At 41.5% G+C, this 19080-nt stretch overlaps 1 protein-coding gene across 1 annotated transcript; it reads right to left on the bottom strand.

The window, feature by feature from the left end:
- Positions 1 to 251: 251 nt before the first annotated feature.
- Positions 252 to 18824, bottom strand: PODXL (podocalyxin like). The gene is made up of 8 exons (XM_044679014.1): positions 18767 to 18824; positions 8842 to 9444; positions 7285 to 7733; positions 6633 to 6704; positions 3320 to 3473; positions 3053 to 3114; positions 1729 to 1896; positions 252 to 1023 (listed from the first exon to the last, which is right to left on the bottom strand). Exons 1-8 carry the CDS (start codon positions 18822 to 18824, stop codon positions 823 to 825), a joined length of 1767 nt encoding a protein of 588 aa, XP_044534949.1. The 3' UTR covers positions 252 to 822.
- Positions 18825 to 19080: the final 256 nt, after the last annotated feature.

Here is a 19080-nt window from a genome sequence, read left to right as displayed (position 1 = left end):
GTGCAGATCAGAAAGCGGGATGTTCTCAAGGGCTTCAGCAGAGTCGAGATGTTAAGTGGATGGGAGGCAGGCAGATCTCTTTCCCTGGACCCACTCTAAACAGTGCCTCAACAGTGAAGAGTGAAAGAACAGTGCCAAGTGCTAACACTTCCTGCCAGCCAGTATGAGGTCAACTCCAGAAGTTTGGCAATCCTGTCTCTCATCTGTAAAGGGATTCCTTGAGTAGGAACAATTCACCCTGGCAGGTAAAATCTCCACCTCACCAAATTGGTGAGCAAGGAAATCAGAATTTGTTTACAAGCAGTTCAAGGCCTTCAAGGGTGATTTGGGCCCTTCCTAGGAGGCCCTTGGGATAGTTGGGAAGGATGACAAATAACTTTGCTCTTCAGAAGAGGAGAAAAGACTAGAAAACAGGTCTCATCCACCAGTAGTTTCCACATGAATCTAAATTGCCACCAGTTTTACTTTCCATTTCATCTTTCTTTTTGACAACCTGGCCACAAAATGTTGGTCAGTTCCAGAGGAAATTGTGTGTGGCCATTTTCCCATCTTCCTTTTACCCTTCTCTAACCTTTTAAGATGAATTGTTTCCATTGGCCAGAAAATGAAAAAGTTAAAGCTCCCTCAAGATGAGGTGGGGTGGGGAGAGAGGAGACCCATGACCCTACACATAGGCAACTGTTCCCTTCTTGTCTCTCTCCCTGTTCATGTCTCTCAAGGTGGGGAGGAAGTTGATTTTCCTCCCCCTGCTCAAGTGGCACTTTGGGTGATTAAGTCTCAAAGAGTCCCATGGTGGTGGTCAGAGCTGGCAGACAGGTGGCCTTACAGGTGTGTATCCTCCTCTTCCTGGTCCAGATCATCCTTGGTCAGGTTGTCTAGTGGGACGATCCAGCTGTCCCCTAACTCACCATTGAGATTGGCCACTTTCTTCTCCTGCATCTCAGAGGAAGTCTCCATCACTTCCAGTGTGGGATTGTCATGGTAACCATTCTCCACAGTCTGCAGCTCTTCAGTCAAGCGTTGCTAGGAAAGGGATGGGAAGATGACTGAGGGAGGGCCAGTGGTAGAGGGGTGGAGTATCTCATAAATCTAGTGTCTCTCTCCCACCCCAACCCCCTCAAAGCAACTGGCTCCCTCTGTAGACAACGCTAGCTGATGATCTCACTTGAAAGCTCACTAATAACAGATAAATTCTGTTTTGTTTTCAAGGAGAGGGGAGAAAATGGGCCAGGACCAAAGACTGCTTTTTGCTATCTCAACTCCTTTAAATCTCATCTCCTTTAGAGACCATACCCTTAACATCCCACATGATCCCCCAAAACCTTCTTTTAGCACTTTTACTGAGAAGACCTTTAGAGACAATGCCCCTACCTTTTATAGTTGAACACAGAAATTGAATTCTTAATATTGCATGAAATCACTGATATAACCTATAAGAGACAATTTACCACCTCAGGAAGTGGGGGAGAAAAATCATAAAATGTCAGAAAACAATTAAAAAAATTGTTTCTACGAGTAATTAAAAAAAAAAAAAGAAACAGCACTCTTAAGTATTACTAACTACACTATGCACTTAGAAGAGAAAGGGTTTCATCATGGCATAAGAAATGGGATTGGGAAAGAAAACAGAAGTGGGCAGAATTATTCCTCAAATCACACCAAGATGGCTCATCTCAGAGCTTCAGGTTTAGTTCAGTAGGCCATGGGTGCAATGGGCAGAGTCCTTACCTGGTCCTTGCGCTGAGAGAAGCGCTGGTGGAAGCAGCCATAGAGAGCAGCGACGAGGAGTAGGAAGGCTGCCATGCAAACAATAGTAATGATGAGAGGCAAGCTGAACCGGTCCTCCTCGTCCTTGTCCAGACTTTCCTTTCCGTATGTCATGTTACTAACTCCCAACTGCCCGGAAAGGAATTGAGTAGAGTCAGGTTCTGGGACACCCACCATACACACGGAAAGTATTTAAGCACCAAATATGTGCGAGGTACAGGAGTGCCTAGCCTAAGCGCCAAGGTGATTTTCTGTAAGTCCAGGCCTGACTTCATGACTCCATACTCAACTCCAAGGGCTCCCCTATTGCTTTTGGGATTAAAAAGAAGCTTGTTGTTTGCAGGCTCATTGGATATTCCTTCTCTTCCTGCCCTCTATGATCTGGCCAAACTGGCCTTCCCTCTAGTTCTTCACACTAGACACTCCATTCCCTCTCTGCCTGCCTTTGCACTGGCTGACCATTCCCTAACCTCCCTCTCTTTACATCATAGCTTCCCTTTTGTCCTCAACTCGGCTCAAATACTATTACGTGCATGAATGCCTTTCAGCTCTTCCCAGATGATAGTGCCCTTCCTCTCCCTCCCAAACTACCTTGTATTTTTTTAAACAACTTTGCATTTTCATATTTGCATTTATTCATTTTAGATTAGTGAATTCAAACAAGGGTTCTTAATCTTGATGTGTGACCCCCTTTGGCAGTCTGGGGAAGTCTATGGACTAATTCTCTGAATGCATTTATGCATTTTCAAATGCATAATATAAAATACATAGGATTACAAAGACAACCAATTATATTGAAATAGCTATTTGTCTATGTATCTATATATCTACATATATTTAAACCAAGTTCATAGAATCCCTCAATAAGAACTTGTCTTCTTTATGAGAAAGTAAACTCAAAAAAATTAAAATAAATAAAATAAGGTAAATAAGGTAAAAACAAAAACCCAGTAGGGTTTTTATTCTTTGAATCTGTAACCCCAGTGGTTACCACATAGCAGGTGTTCAATAAATGTTTGTTGGTTGACTGGAAAACTTCTGTTCTCTATTCCAATCCAAGGCCTCTAGTATTCCTGGGCTCCTTTGCTGTTATTCATCCTTTTCTCTATTCCACTACACCTTGATGGTGAGTCACAAAGGAGCAGCTTAGGCCCCTCCTTTTGGGCATCCAGCCCTGGAGATGGCTCTCTGAGCCACGAGAACCCTCTAGAAACCAATAGGGAGTAGGGAACCCTGGGGGCTGGGTTCAAGGCAGGGAGAGGAGAGTGAGGAAAGAGCTGCTTACTGCTTTCAGATCATCCCATCTCTTCTTCAACACTTCAAACAGCTCCTTGGGTTGAAGGTGTGCTGTAGGGAGAAGAAGGGAATACTAACTATGAGGGTGCCAGTATTTGGGGTACTTTCCCTGTGTGGCTCCACCCCAAGGAATGGATGAAAGACTGATACCCTGGCTGAGCTGCTAAGCCTTATGCACCTAACATTCTCCATGGAATTCCCTCCCACCCTCAGAGAAGCCCCCAGCTAGCCCCTGGCCACAGGCATGCTCACTCACTCTGTACGGAGACGTTGAGGACTGCTACCTCTTGCTTCTCTGGCTGGGAGACCAATTGTACATGACATACATCCCTGTCCTTGTTGAAGTTGACTTTTCCTGCTCGGCACAGGGCAGCATAAAGGGGATGGTTACGGGAGTCCTTGGGACTATCCTGTGGGTAGAAAACACAAGTAATTCTCCTAAGAGTAGCTCCTGACACTGTAACAAGGATTTGAATTGTCTTCCCTACTAACTGTGCCCCTGAGGCAGCTGACCTGGAGTCAGGGAGCTTTGAGTTCAAATCTGCCCTCAGATACTTATAGCTGTGTGACCCTGGACTTAACCTTGTTTGCCTTAAAAACAAAAACAAACAAACAAACAAACAAAAAGACATCTTTCCCACTAACCATGCCCCATCCAGGCCAACCTGGACCATGAGATGAACAAGCCACTTGCAATTAAAAGCTGTATACCTCATGTGCGGGGCCAATTCTTTGCCTCATAGTGCTCCAATTTTCTCTCCTTTAACCATCAAATTTAATAATTAAAAGATCTTTGAATAGTCCCCCTGACCAACCTTTTTAAAGAAACAATATTCTTTTTTTACAATACTTTCCCCAACATTTCCTACATCTTCCCCTTCAAGACACCCATCCATATAACATTTTTAAAGGAAAAGTTAAAATGGAAAACAAAACTCATCAATATTTCAAAACAGTCTGCCAGTATATGCACTAAATGTACCAGTTCCTTATAGACACCCATCCCACCTCTGTAAAGAGCGAAGAGGTGACCTTTTCATACCCCTTCCTGAGGCCATCCCTGTTCTTTGAACATGTAATTCTGAAACCTTCATTTGTCACTGTTCTGTGATTGTTGTGAAGTCATGCAGACTGTTCCCGTGTGGCTCTCTTACTTATAGCACCCTGTCTCTTCTCTAAGAGGACAGCTGATGGCGGGAAGTGCTTCCCTACCTACTCCTGAGGTCCCTTTCAGACCTGAGCTCAGATCCCAGCTGGGTGACTGTGCGTAACCTTAGTTGCTTCATCTAGAAAATGAGGATAATGCCACCTGCCCAAACTAGCACATACAATTGTCAAGATCAAATGAGATAGCAGATACAAAAGGAGTTGCTACAAATGTGAATCCCCGTGTGCATCCCTGCTAGCAGATCGTAATAATTCATTCCCTAGGAGCAAAGAGGGGGCAGAGAGAAAGCTCTTCCTGTAGCTGTCTCCCTGCTTTATATCCTGAAATGCCAAACTCCAGGGAAGATTTTGGACTAGGTAGTCAAGTCTGTGGATGGTAAGAAAAGGAAGGGCCTTTTATCCTAAAGATCTAGAAAACAAAGGGATGAGGTAAAGTTAAGACGACAGGGGTACTGACTATGTGGGAGTTGCTCACTTTGCCCCCATGGACTAGTGGTCCCTGGTACCTGGGCAATAGGAAGGGTCTGAATTATACTTTGGGGGAAAATAGCATCTTAGAGATGCCTGGGGAACTCATGAGAAGGAGGCAAGATTCCAGAGTGTCCTTGAAGTCAGACTTCAACTGAGACCCCCTTTAAAGTCCCAGACTTTTCCTGGAGCTGCCTTTTTATTTCTCTGTAATAAAATAATGACTTTAAACTCCCTGTGGGCAGACTATTACTAATTAAGACTAAAGTCTTGCTCATCTTTTCCTTTCCATACTTCAGGCATGTAAAAATGACTTGAATGAGTGAACGAATGAACGTGTATGAAGCCCTGGATGCCTAAAAGGCTTTCTTTTCCCTGCTTTTCAAGTAGGCAGCTACGAGAATAGGAGATTGCCAAAAGAGGGCAGCAATGAGCCACTCACATGAGCCTTGAAAGGCTCATTACATTAACCAGCAATTAATATAAAGTGTTATTTTATTGAACTAGAGGGACTGGGGTTAGAAAGATGAGAAATAGTCCCCTGCTCCACCCCTAATAATAACAACTAATATTTCTATAGCACTTACTACATTATGCCAGGCATGGTGTTCAGCACTTCACAATTGTTATCTCATTTGATCCTCACAACCCTGGAGGTAAGTGCTGTTATTCCCATTTTACAGTTTAGAAAATGGAGGCAAGCAGGATTTTATGGTCATGAAGTTAGTATCTGAGACTAGATTTGAATTGGAGGCTTCCTCATTCCAGGTCCAGTGCTCTATGCACCCAGCTAGCATTTATTTAGGGCTTTAAAGGTTTGCAAAAAGCTGAACAGATCTCATTTGATTCTCACGACCACCCTAAATAGGGTGTTATTGACTGTTCCTATCTCACAGATGAGGAACAAACTGAGAATGACTGGCCTAGGTCACAGAGATTTGGGGAGGTGGAGCAGAGCAGAACTCTGGTCTTCCTGACCCCCAAGTTCAGTACTCTTTGCATTAAGACACCTGTGGTAGATGTGCTATTCCTATGACAAATGATATCTTAAGAAAAGGTTGTTACTAGGACATGGGTGAAGGGGGAGGGGATTCAAGAATATAGGACACTGAATTTATCATCAGATTTCTAAAATGTGTAATGTTTTTCCTCCATTTCTTTTTTTTTAATTGCTTTATGAATTGTCACTTTGGGAGGGAAGAAAAGGGGAAATATAGAGACAAATCTGGATAATTTAAACAAAGGATTGGGACAGCTAGGTAGCACAGAGGATAGAGTGCCAGGCCTGAAGCCCGGAGAACCTGGGGTTCAAAAATATAGCCTCAGACACTAACTAGCTATGTCATCCTGGGCAAGTTACTTAACCCTCATTGCCTAGCCCTTACCATTCTGCCTTGGAACCAATACACAGTATTAATTCTAAGACGGAAGGTAAGGGTTTAAATAAAAAAAAATACTTATATCCATTCTAAGACAGGGTTTAAAAACAAAAAATAAAGTATCCATTTTTTTAAAGGTGATTACTATATGAGGCTGTCCCATTAGCAGCATGGAGTAGTGGCTATCCATTTCCTGAGGGTCAGCCTCCAGAAAACCTGGGCTGGAATCCAGCTATATAAACCTGGCAAGTCATTAAACATTTCAGTGCCCCAGGTAATTTTCCAGATTGCAGAACAAATTGCCAATCTACATTGATAGAGAAAATGTCTTCACTAGTTCCCTTCACTAATTAAATCACAATCTAGATAAAAACAAAAACAAAACCTCACTGCTGCTGGAAATTGATGGGGAACAGTTTTTAAATGGTCTGCTCTTCCCAATCCCATTTGCTCCCTTCTATCCTATTAAAAGGGCCAAGTTGGAGGCAAAGGGCCAAGGATCTATGACCCAAGAGCAATGAAGCTGATGTGGCCAGGCAGGAGAGCAATACTTACACACATGGTGAAGTTGGTCATCTTCAGAATAAGTAGATTCTCTGTGGCATAACTGTCAGCTTGACAGGTGATCTGGAAGGAGTCAGGGTCATGAATTTAGCACCAAACCTGGCAGTTCTACCCTCACCAATCATGGCTTCCAGCTATATGCCTGCCCCTGCCTGAGAGGGAGGAGGCCCAGTCAATCTTATTCTCAGTCAAGGTCAAGTCTTAGCTCTAGGACATCTGAAATGCAGGCACTCCCTTCTGTCACGGATGGGGCAAGTAGAGGTGGTCAGAGAAAGAGGATAACAATGAGCTGCTGGGCTTGGATCAGAGCCTTTCCACCACACCATACGGGGGCCTATGGGCATTAGTGGCCAGACTAAGTTCTAGGAAAGGGATAGAGAGGAAAGGGAAGAATGGGGACCACTAAAAATGGGGTTCTGAGGGGTCGATTTTTCTGGATACAGTGGGGAGGAATGAAAATTACAGGAAAGTTGGAAGGGGTTTCACATGACTTGCTAGCTTTTTGTAGGGAGCTGAAGACCCTGTTAGTAAGGAGGAATATAAAGGGAAATATAGTCTCTCTAACCTAAACACCTAAGCCCTATGGACGCCTCTTTTGCCCACCCGAAATCTTCACCTTCCTCCAGCCGATTATAGTAGTTACCTTGTTGGGTATGGATTCAAAAGTTTCAGATTCAGAGGTTGCCATGGCAGGGGGCTGGTGATGGGAAGAATAGGAGATAGTGGATGAGGTAGAATCAGAGAAAACTGAAGTTGAGCCCTTGGGGGTTACCAAAGTGGTAACTGGGCCTGAAACCGTAGAAGTAAGTGTCTCTGGACCCTGAGAGGTCACCGGACCCGAGCCATCAGAGGGTACTGGAGCCTGGTCCCCAGTGGTCACTACAGCCGATTGAGTCCTGGAAGTTAAGGTGATCCCCGTTGAGGTAATAGTAGGAAAGGCTCCTTGTGCTGGACTGGAAGTAACCGGACTGGTCACGGGAAGGGAACTCCCAGCTATCTGGGAGGTTGTAGTGAAACTCACAGGGCTCTGGTGTTTTGTCAGCAGAGTCGAAGCAGCCGTTTCTTGTGAGGTGATAGTTCCCTTAGTCGTGGCTGCAGAGGAAAGAAACAGAGATGCTGAAGGGGGGAAAAGGACACTGGCACGAAGAAGACCATTCCTTTGTCTCACTCCTACAACCTCCAGGCACCAATCTTAACTTCTGAGTTTCCTTTGTCCCACAAAGCCAACATACCTGTGCACTGGTATGTGAGGCATTGTGCTAAGCATTTTACAATGAATTTTCTCATTTGATCCTCACAATAATCCTCTCACATAAGTGCTGTCACTATCCCTATTTTAGATATTAGGAAACTGGGGTAGAGATTAAGTAACTTGCCCAGGGTCATAGTTATTAGCAAGGGACTATGGTCTCAAATTGGAAGTCAGGTCTTCCTAACTCCAGATCCTGGACTCTATCTACCATGCCACCCGGCTGTTCCAGTAGTAGAGGCTTAGTAAAAGCCACGTAATGATTAAAGTTTAATACACAGTATTGATTCTAAGATGGAAGATATAGGTTGTTTTTTTTTTAAAGCAGTTGTAGCTAACCTTCAAGTAGAGACTTTTAGACTTAGATTAGAGTTTCTTGGTGAATATTAATTCTTGGCATTATGGGAAAGTAAGTTTGAGCTTTATTTACAAAAATACTTTAATTAAATCCCTTTGCCATGAACTAAATTGTGTCCTACATAGGACCAGTAAAAAGCAAACATATTGATAGGGGCTTATCAAGAGGTACGATTCTCAGAGGACTTTGAGCAACCTCCCATAAAATACCTTTGAAACTAAACTAGTTAATTTTTATGTTTTATTTTCAGAGGAAGGTGTTGCTCCTTTGGTGGGAAAAGAACTAATTCCAAGCTGGAAAGACCAAAAGCCCTGGGATATCAGTGTATATAGCCTATTTCCTCATTGTGCCCCATAGAACTATCTCCACCAGTCAAATAAGGATGCTTTGGCTCTGCTGAATTCCCTATCCTAGTAAAATGGTAAGAGCAGGAATGAGTTTAAAACAAGGTTTTCACTTATTCCTATTGTTAGTTCTTTGTTATGAACCCCACCCCCTGGGCCAAAAAGTATAAGATACCTTTGCTACTTTTTCAAAATCAGATCCTGACAATGCCCCTCCCTCTAAAAACAAAACAAAACAAAATTAATTACCTGAAGGTGAGGATTTTACCACCTGTGCTGAAAAAGTGGATGTCTTGGTTCTCAAAGTACCAGTGTCTGAAGATGTACTGGATGCCAACGTGGGTTTGTTAAGAGGGTCTAAGGCAGAACTTCCAGTATCTTTAATAGGGGCTGCAGTGGTCTGTGCTTTGGATCCTCCTGCTGCCACTGTTGTACTGGCCACTTCTTGGTCTGCTTTGGGAGGGACTGAAGATGATTGGCTATCAGGCTTGGATGAACTAGCCCCCGGGGAGCCAGTGCTAGACTTCTCAGGTGAACTAGCCACTGTGGGGCTGGGAGACTTCTCAGGTGAAGTAGCCACTGGGGGCCCAGTGCTAGACTTCTCAGTTGAACTAGCCCCTGGGGGTCCAGCGCTAGACTTCGCAGGTAAACTAACCCCTGGGGGGCCAGTGCTAGACTTCTCAGGTGAACTATTCACTGGAGGGCCAATGCTAGACTTCTCAGGTGAACTAGCTCCTGGGCTAACTTTAGGGTTCTCTGTTCCTGAAGAGCCAGTCAGATGTGGAGGGTTTAAGGCTGTAGAAGTCTCAGAATTGGGCAGTTCCTCAGCTGATGACGATGTCTTGAAGTTTCCTGTTTATAATACCAACAGAAAAAACAAGTGAGTGACCAAAGTGCACTTTATGACAAGATGCATGTGTAAAGACATTATCTTTGTACTGTGTTGTACTTGTTCTGTATATGTTTATAATGCCCTCTAATGTGTCAGAGAGAAGGCACCAAATTAAGCACTGCATGTTTTCAGACTTTTCAAAGCATTAATTGGTTGTGCTGAATTCCCCCCCTCCTTTGTTTGTCTTTCAAAAAATACTACTTGTCTTATGGGATGCCTCTTTGGGAAGAGGAGGGATACTAGGGAAAAACTATGATGCAGAGCTCATAGAGAAGTGGCCCCATGCAATGGATGAAGAAGAATCCTCATCCAGAAGAGCAGCCCAGTGTGACACCCAGGGAAGCTGGCAGATGAGTAAAATCCAGCACAATCTAGTGCACATAGCATCTGGGGAACCTCCATCTCAGTGACAGAGCTGAACTTCAACATATAGACAAGATATTGGGGGGGGGGGGGGGGGAGAGGGGAGAGGGAGACTGGAAAAATGAAAAGCCAAAGAAAAAACTCAACCTTAGAAAATTACATTAGTGACAGGGAAGATCAAAATACAAACTCAGAAGAGGATAATATCGCCAAAGTAGAAACATGTGAAGCTTCAAAGGAAAGTGTGAAAAGATGTTAGACCCCCCCCAAAAAAAAACTCCTGGAAGAGCTTGAAAAGAAGTTTTAAAATATACAATAAGAGAGGTAGAAGCAAAATGGAGGGGAAATGGGAGTCAAGAGATTTGTAAAAGATATACAAAATCTTACAGAAGAAAACAACTCCTCCAAAACTATAATTGGGCAAATGGGAAAAGAAACACAAAAATACACTGAAGAAAACAACTTCTTAAAAATAAAATTGGCCAAATGGAAAAGGAAATACAAAAGCCTAATGTAGAGAATAAAGCTCTAAAAATTAGAATTTGGCAAAAAGAAGCTAATGACTCATAAGACATCAGGAAACAATAGAACAAGTTCAAAAGAATGAAAAAATATAAGAAACTCTGAAATATCTCACTGGAAAAACAACCATAATAATAGATCCAGAAGAGATCATCTAAGAATCATTAGAATAACTAGAAGCCATGGGGAGGAAAATAGCCTAGACAAAAATCATCAGGGAAACCATGTCCTGATATTCTTGAACAAGAAGGAAAAAATAGAAACTGAAAAAATCCATCCATCACCTCCTGAAAGAGATCCCAAAGTAAAAACCCCTAGGACCATTATGTTCAAATTCTAGAACTCCCAAAGAGAAAATACTACAAGTAACCAGGGGGGAAAAAACTCAAATATTATTGAGCCACAGTCAGGATTACACAGGACCTAACAGCTTCTAGTACCAGAAGGTATGAACTACAACCTAGAGAGAAACTAAACATAATCCTCCAGGGAGGGAAATGGTTATTTAATGAAATAGAGAATTTCCAAGTATTCCTAACAAAGAATGGAATAAAATTGAATGGAACATTCAATAATCAAATGGCACTCAAAAGAAGCAGAAAAAAGTAAACAGAAAAATGAAATCTCATGGGATTCAATAAGGTTAAAATGATTATATTCCTACATTGGAAGGTAATAATTCAGATACTGAAGGTGTCTGATATTTGAGATACTTGTTAAACTGATTATATTCCAACACAAGAAGGTGATAATTAAGATACTTAAGACAACTATGATACTTGACACATTTCAGGATTGGTTGAACTGATCATATTCCCACTTGGGAAGGTAAAAAGATACTTAAGAAACCTATAATACTTAAGCTACTCAAGAAACCTATTAAACTGATTACATTCCCACATGGGAAGGAAATAATGAAGATGCTTGAGGTATCTATGATACTTGAGATAGTTAAGGTATTCCTTAAACTGATTACACTCTTTTACATGAGAAGGCAATAATTAAGAGTCTTAAGATATATGATACTTGAGATAGAGAACCTGCTAAACTGATTATACCTCTTATATAGGGGAAAAGTGATAATTAAATATTTAAGGTATCTACCATTCTTTAGACACTTATAGTACTGAAAGTACCTTTAAGTAGATACTAAGATACCTAATAATTTTATACTAAAAGGGCCTTGAGGAGTATACAGAGAGAGAAGGCAGCAATTAAATTGAATATTATGGGAAAATCAATATTTAAAAAAACAAGGGACAAGAAAGAGAAACAATTGTGAAGAGAAAAGAAGAGAAAGACAGGGTTAAATTATCTCACATGAAGAGATATATGAGTCAAAATACAGTGGAGAAGATGGGGAGGGCGGTGCTTGAACCTTACTATCATAATTGGCTCAGAGGGAATAATATCCAAAGTCATTCAGCTACAGAAACCTATTCTATCCTATAGGGAAATAAAAGGGAAGGAGGAATTGGAGAAGTGGGAGATGGACAAAAGAGAGGGTGAACTTGGGGAGGCAATGGCCAGAAGCAAACATCTATAAACAGGTAAAGAATGTTAACAGAGAGTAAAAATAAAATGGAGGGAAATATATAATTAGTAATCATATCTGTGAATGTGAATGAGCTTAACTCACCCATAAAATGGAAGAAGATAGAATAGATTAAAAATCAGACAATATGCTATCTACAAGAAACACATTGAAAGCAGAGAAACACACACAGAGTAATGTCAAGGAGCTGGAGTAAAATCCATTATGGTTCAGCTAAAGTAAAAAAGCAAGGGTAGCAATTATGATCTCAGCTATATCAAAAATAAAAATTGATCTAATTAAAAGAGATATGGGAATGAAATTACATCTTGATAAAGGTACCACAGACAATGAAATAATGTCAATATTAAACCTATATGCACCAAATAGCATAGCACCCAAATTCCTAAAGGTGAAGAAAACAAGATACATTCAACCAAAAAAACAAATAAACAAAATCAAAAAAAGTTAAGGAGGTGAATAGAATTTTAGAAAAGTTAGATATGATAGACCTCTGGAAAAAACTGAATGGGAACAGAAAGGAATAGCTTTCTCTCAGCAGTTTATAGCACCTTCACAAAAACTGACCACGTCATAGGGCATAAAGGCATCATAATCAAATGCAGACTACCAGAAATATTAAATGCATTCTTTGAAGACCAAAATTCAATAAAGGGTTGCAGAAAGTAAGACTAAAATTAATTGGAAACTAAATAATTTTACCCTTAAGAATAAGTGGGTTATGTGAATTGCATTGAAAGCACTGGTATAAACTAATATCACCCTATTTACTGTGGGGGGAGGATGTGGAGGGAAAGAATTTGAATTCCAAAATATCAGAACTGTCAAAAATTGTTTCTACATGTAATTGAAAAAAATGTTAAATTAAAAAAAAAAAAGAATGTTAGCCTGGAATTGGGAGGACCTCGGTTCAAATCTGTCCTGAGATACTTCCTAGCTATGTGACCCCTGGACAAGTCACTTAACACCCATTGGGCGTTACCCCCATAAGGGCTAGTAAGTAGCCCTTACTAGAAGATAAAGTTTTTTTTTAAGATATGTTTTGCATGATAATACATGTGTAACCTAGATCAAATTGCTTGTTACTCTGGAAAGGAAGGATGGAGACAATTTGGATCATATAATTTCTGAAAACTTGTGTGGAAAATTGTCATTACATATAATTGGTAAAATAAAATGTCTTTACAAAAAAAGAATGAATTTGTCAACAAACAAATCACAGAAACAATCAGTAACTTCATGAGCTAGAGTGACAAATTCGTACCTCAATAAAATAGAGAAAAGCACAGATCAATGAATTGGTCATGCAACTAAAAAAACTAGAACAAATTAAAAATTCCAAATTTAGCACCAAATTAAAAATTCTGAAAGTTGAAGGAGAAATAAATAAAATCAAAAGAAAACCATTGAATAAATAAGACAAGAAGATGGTTTTATGAGAGGAAATAAAACCCATAAAACAAATAAACCATTTGTTAATTTTAAGAAAACCAAATTACCAGCATCAAAAGTGAAAAGGGTGAATTCACAACAAATGAAGAAGAAATTGAAGCAATTATTTGGAGTTATTTTGCCCAACAATATGCTGATAACTGCACATCTAAAGAAAACATATGAATATTTAAAAATATAAAAATCTCTCAGATTAACAGAGAAGAAAATGGAATACTAACAGCTCCATCTCAGAAAAAGTAAACAAGCCATCAATGAGTTCCCTAAGAAAACAGCCCCAGGACCAAATGGATTCACAAAAGAATTCTACCAAACATTTAAGGAATAATTAATTCCAATACTATATAAACTGCTTGGAAAAATAGGTGAAGGAATTCTACTAAATTCCTTTTATAACAAATACAGCAAATGAGGGGGTGTCCATGGAGTAGGGAATGGCTGAACAAATTGTGGTATCTGTTGGTGATGGAATAATATTGTGCTAAAAGGAATGATGAACTGGAGGAATTCCATGTGAACTGGAAAGACCTCCAGGAATTGATGCAAAGTGAAAGGAGCAGAACCAGGAGAACATTGTACACAGAGACTGATGCACTGTGGTACATTCGAATGTAATGGACTTCTCTACTAGTAGCAATGAAATGATCCAGGACAATTCTGAGGGACTTATGAGAAAAAACACTCTCCACATTCAGAGGAAGAACTACAGGAGTGGAAACACAGAAGAAAAACATATGATTTTCACATGGTTTGATGGGGATATGATTGAGGATTTTGACTTTAAATGATCACCCTGATGCAAATATCAATAATATGGAAATAGGTCCTGATCAATGACACATGTAAAACCCAATGGAATTGCGTGTTGGCTTGGGGGGGGGGGGGAATGGGAAGAGGGGAGAGAAAGAACATAAAACTTGTAACCATGGAAAAATATTCTAAATTAATTCATTAAATAAAATTTAAAAAAAATACCCTCAAAGCAAGAAAGGCCAGGTTTGAGGTCCTGTCTCTGCCATAGTAGGCATCTAGGTGGTACAGCAGATAGAGGACTTGGTCTGGAGTCAGGAAGTCTCATCTTCCCAAGTTTGGATCTGGCCTTAGACAGTCACTTAACCTCGTTGGCCTCTGTTTCTATAAAATGAGCTGGAGAAAGAAACAGCAAACCATTCCAGTATCTTTGCCAAGAAAATCCCAAATGGGGTCGTGGACGATTGAACAACCCAGCCATACACTGCCAGTATGACCACAGGCTTAACTTCTCAGTGCCACCCCCCCCACCCCCTGCAAGTCTAAGACCGTTAAGTTATGGATCAAGTATCAACTTACATTGGTTGTGGGAGTACCTTTTAATCAAAGAAATCACCAGTCCTAACCCTGACCCTACATAAGCGAGGCTCATAGGTGAAGGGGCTTGGCCAGTGCCCCATGGCAAGGAAGTGTCTGAACCAGGATAAGAACTCACACCACCTAGTTGCCTAGCGAAGGATAAGAGGAGATCTCCCATTCCCCCAAGTCTCTCGAGAAGTTCCCTAGCTTATAGAAACTACCTATAACCATCTGCTACCTCTCCCCCACCCCAAGTGATCCCAGAAACCTTCTCTCTGAACCCTGTATGTTTCATCACTTGTCCTCTTTATCCTGTTATCTACCTCTCTGGGGCTATGTGATAGAGAATCTTAAAGGTTACTGGGGAACTTAGCCTTTGGGGAGAAAGTCACATTCAGGGCTAATAAAACTCAATCCCAGCCCAACCGGGGTATCTGAATATTCCACGTCCACTCCTAGCCCCCAACCAAGACACTGGAGGCGTTGGCCCCTTGACCAGAGTGCCTCTAGTCAGAGTGGGTTTGTTAGCACTACTTGGTCAAAGCTACTGCAAAAACTGGAGCCTACAGTATCCTTCTGTAGAATGTAGGAAGAAAGGAAGGAAAGTGCACAGGACTCAACAAATTTAACTCAAATGTCTCATTCAAGACTTACCACACACTCCAAGCCCATACCTTGCCAAGAATACAAAGGCAGCCCCCTTTCCCTTAAGGAGCATTTGTTTTCCTATATTAGGGGTTCTTAACCTAGGGCCTGTGAATTTGGGGTTTGGATTTCTCTTTTTATATTTTAATCATTTTATTTTGATATTTCTTTTGTAATTCTATTTTATTTTATGCATTAAAAAAAATTCTCATAAAGAGTCTTTCTTCTGCTACAATGCCAAAGAGGTCCAGGTCCACGACACTTAAAAAAATTTTTTTAAAGGTCAAGTGTCTCTGTACTAGAAAAATAGATGTGTCTGCTTTCTTACAGAAGGCAGCATGTATTGAATTTTGAAAGAAACAAGAAAAGGTTAAGAAGGGCAGGGAACAGGGGGTACAAAGACACAAAGATGAAGCATGGAATTTGACATTTGTGTCCCTAATGCTCAGCACAGGTTTTAGTCCCTATAAGTGCTTAATAAGTGGTTTTCTTTCATTCATTTGTCTTAAATGCATATAGCCAAAGTAGAAATTTGTTTTATTTTACTAAGCATATAGGGAAAAACTTCCCATCTCCTCTGGGAGCTCCACCTGTCAGGGAGGCAAGGACAGAGTGGAGAAGAGAAACCCCAGAGCAGGCAGCTTCCTTTCCTTGGGTCTTACCCAGCTCTCCACCCTTAGGGGAGCCCTGGTTTCCTCCCACTTCAGGCCTGGAACGCTTTCCTCCCATATGAAGAGTGACTCTGGGGTTATTAATAGATGGAAAAGGAAATATACAAGAATGCCCCAGGAAGTGGGGGCAGATGGGAGTGGCTGGATTTTTTGTTGGGGGGGGGACGAAAGGGGGAGGTTGCTGTTGGTTTTGAGCCAAGCATCCCCACCTCTCTTTCCAAGGATAAACATTGGAGATCAAGAAATTTGGTACAACAGGAAACAGCCCTGCACCCAACATACCACCACCAAAATCATCCCTGTACTGATAAGAAGTCAGACAACCTGGATCCTAATTCTGGAGTTATCAGTAACTGGCTGTTTGATCTCAAATAGGTTCCTTCATCCTTCTGAAACTCTTTCTTTTTTCAAGAAATGAGGAGGTGGCTGCTGGGTTTGTACCCCAAAGAGATCATAGGGAAAAAGACTTGTACAAAAATATTTATAGCCACACTCTCTGGGGTGGCAAAAAATTGGAAAATGAGGGAATGCCCTTCAATTGGGGAATGGCTGAACAAATTGTGGTATCTATTTGGTGATGAAATACTATTGTGCTCAAAGGAACAATGAACTGGAGGAATTCCATGTGAACTGGAACAACCTCCAGGTTGAAAGGAGCAGAGCCAGAAGAACATTGTACACAGAGACCAATACACTATGGTAAAATAGAATGTAATGGACTCCTGTTCTAGCAGCAATGCAATGATCCAGGACAATTCTGAGGGACTTATGAGAAAGAACACTATCCACATCCAGAGAAAGAACTGTGCGAGTAGAAACGCAGAAGAAAAACTGCCTGATCACATGGGTCAATGGGAATATGATTGGAGATGTAGACTCTAAACAATCACCTTAATGCAAATATTAATAATATGGAAATGGGTCTTGATCAATGACACAAGTAAAACCCAGTAGAATTGCATGTTGGTTATGGGAAGGGGTGGGAGGAGGGGAGGGAAAGAACATGAATCATGTAACCATGGAAAATTTTTCATAATCAATAAAATAAAAAGAAATTTAAAAAAAGAAATGAGGAGGTGGGACTAAATGATTTTTAGGTCCTTTGCTAGCTCTGCCCCTATATGATCCTTTAATCCCAGGGCAGCCTAAGTACTTGACTTGGGAGTAACGAAGACCCAAGTTCAAATCTCGACTCGGACCCTGTGTAAGCCACTTGAACCTCTCTCAGTCTCAGTTTCCCAATCTGTATGATGAAGACAACATTAACTATCTCACAAAGTTGCTAGGATGATCAAATGAGAACACGTTTAGAGGCAACTAGATACAGGACATAGGAGTCAGAAATAATCGCATTTCAAACACTAGGTATGTGATGCAGGATCACAATCCCTGTTTGCCTCAGTTTCCTCAACTGTAAAATTGGGATAATAATAGCACATACCTATAGGGATGTTGTGAGAGCAAATGAATTAACACATGTAAAGTGCTTTGTAATAACAATAAACTACTTTGTAAAACTTAATTCTCTATGTAAGTGTTAGCTATTAGAAAATTGCTACAAGCTATTATCAGAAGTTTCTATGACTGTCCCTCTAAAGGAGCAACAGTTACTATTTTCTCTTTGCACTCTGTCATTCCCTTCGGGGAGCAGCAGAATACAAGTTGGAACCTGGGGACGGGGGATAGGGTCTGGCCCCATAACATCCCCCTCCAGCCCCAAATTCTGGTTTCCCTTTTGGGAGTGACCATTTGCTACCAAACTCCTGGGCAGAAACTAGAGGTGAAGGAGCAAGGATCTCTAGGCACAGCCTCGACCCACTGAGGCCACTGCATCGTTGCTATAAATTTATTATCTACATATATATAAATTAGCCTATTATTATAAATTTGCTATAATTAAAGGAGAAGCCATGGTAAGAGAAAGCTGGGTTTTTGCTGCCTGGACAGAAAACAATCCCCGGATTTAGAGCTGGGAGGGGCGATAAGATTATCCTGTGTGACCCCTTCATTTTAGAAGCAAAGAAAGTAAGCCCCCAAATGAAGTTACTAGCTCGAAGGCACCAGGTAAGTGGTCCTCTGCATCTCTCTTGAAATTCGATGTTCTTTCCACTGTAATACTCTGGCTCTCCAGCAGATGGAGACAGGGGTTAACGTCAGTCTTCCCTAGGATCCCTTGTACATACGGAAGCCCAGATTATTCAGCCTAGCCATTCCGTCAGCATCCCTCATTTCCTCCTCTAAGTAATTTGTTTGAGGCTAAAAAACTTGCTCAGTCCCTCCCCCACCCCCGGTCTGCTGCTCTTCTTCTCTCTGGTTCTCACAGACCTGCTCAGTGCTCACTACACCTCAGTGAAGCCCTTTTGGATTGGATTTAGCAGCACTCAGAGACCCTTATCTTATCTTGCCTGGGTCTTCTGCCTTTCCGAAGGAAGGTGTAGAATTTCCTAGCCAGAACCCCAAGTTCTGCAGGGCCGGGAAAGGACCTGGCCCTGGGCTGGTGCAGCTTTAGGCATTCCACCCCCAGGCAGGGGAACTCTTTGTGTGTGCAGTCTCTCCGCCTTTGAAGAGGAATGCCCAGAAAGCAGGGTCCACCCCTTTTCCGGTTTATTTGTTTGTCTGGTTTTTTTTTGTCTCCCCCACTCCCAATTTGGCAACTAAATAAGAGCCGTGGGTAGAGGGCTGGACCACCGTTCAAATGCTGCCTCAGCACATTTAGTAACTGTGTGACCTGTGCCACTGCCTTACCTGCAAAACGGGGTGGTAACAGCACCTGCCTCCCAGGGCTGTTGGAGGAAAGCGCCATCATATTTGCAAAGTGCTCAGTAAACCTTAAAGCCAGATTTGTAGCTCTATTGCTTACGACAGTGCTTGGCCCACGGCAAGTACTATTACATGTGTATGATGCAGGCATTAATAACTCATTCATTCACTTCATGTTTGTATATCAAAGTGGGATTAGTTACGTTCTTCCCGGATCACGTCCAGACAGGGAGGAACCCTGTGAGACAGGGTACAGGTATTCTCAGCCTCTTTTTCACACAAGGGTGCCTTTATTCGCC

This window comes from Gracilinanus agilis, chromosome 5 (genome assembly GCF_016433145.1).
Source record: "Gracilinanus agilis isolate LMUSP501 chromosome 5, AgileGrace, whole genome shotgun sequence".
In the NCBI taxonomy this organism is placed as follows: domain Eukaryota; kingdom Metazoa; phylum Chordata; class Mammalia; order Didelphimorphia; family Didelphidae; genus Gracilinanus; species Gracilinanus agilis.
This window is presented reverse-complemented; position numbering and strand designations above follow the sequence as displayed.

What these genes read in the sequence shown, in the direction of transcription:
- PODXL (XM_044679014.1), bottom strand. Translation starts at nt 18,824, where the DNA reads ATGGCGCTTTCCTCCAACAGCCCTGGGAGGCAGGTGCTGTTACCACCC. An exon ending in TGACCAACTTCACCATGTGT is followed by an intron (nt 3,474 to 6,632) that starts GTAAGTATTGCT and finishes TTCTACCCACAG; the next exon opens with GATAGTCCCAAGGACTCCCG. An exon ending in CCTCAACGTCTCCGTACAGA is followed by an intron (nt 3,115 to 3,319) that starts GTGAGTGAGCAT and finishes TTCTCCCTACAG; the next exon opens with CACACCTTCAACCCAAGGAG.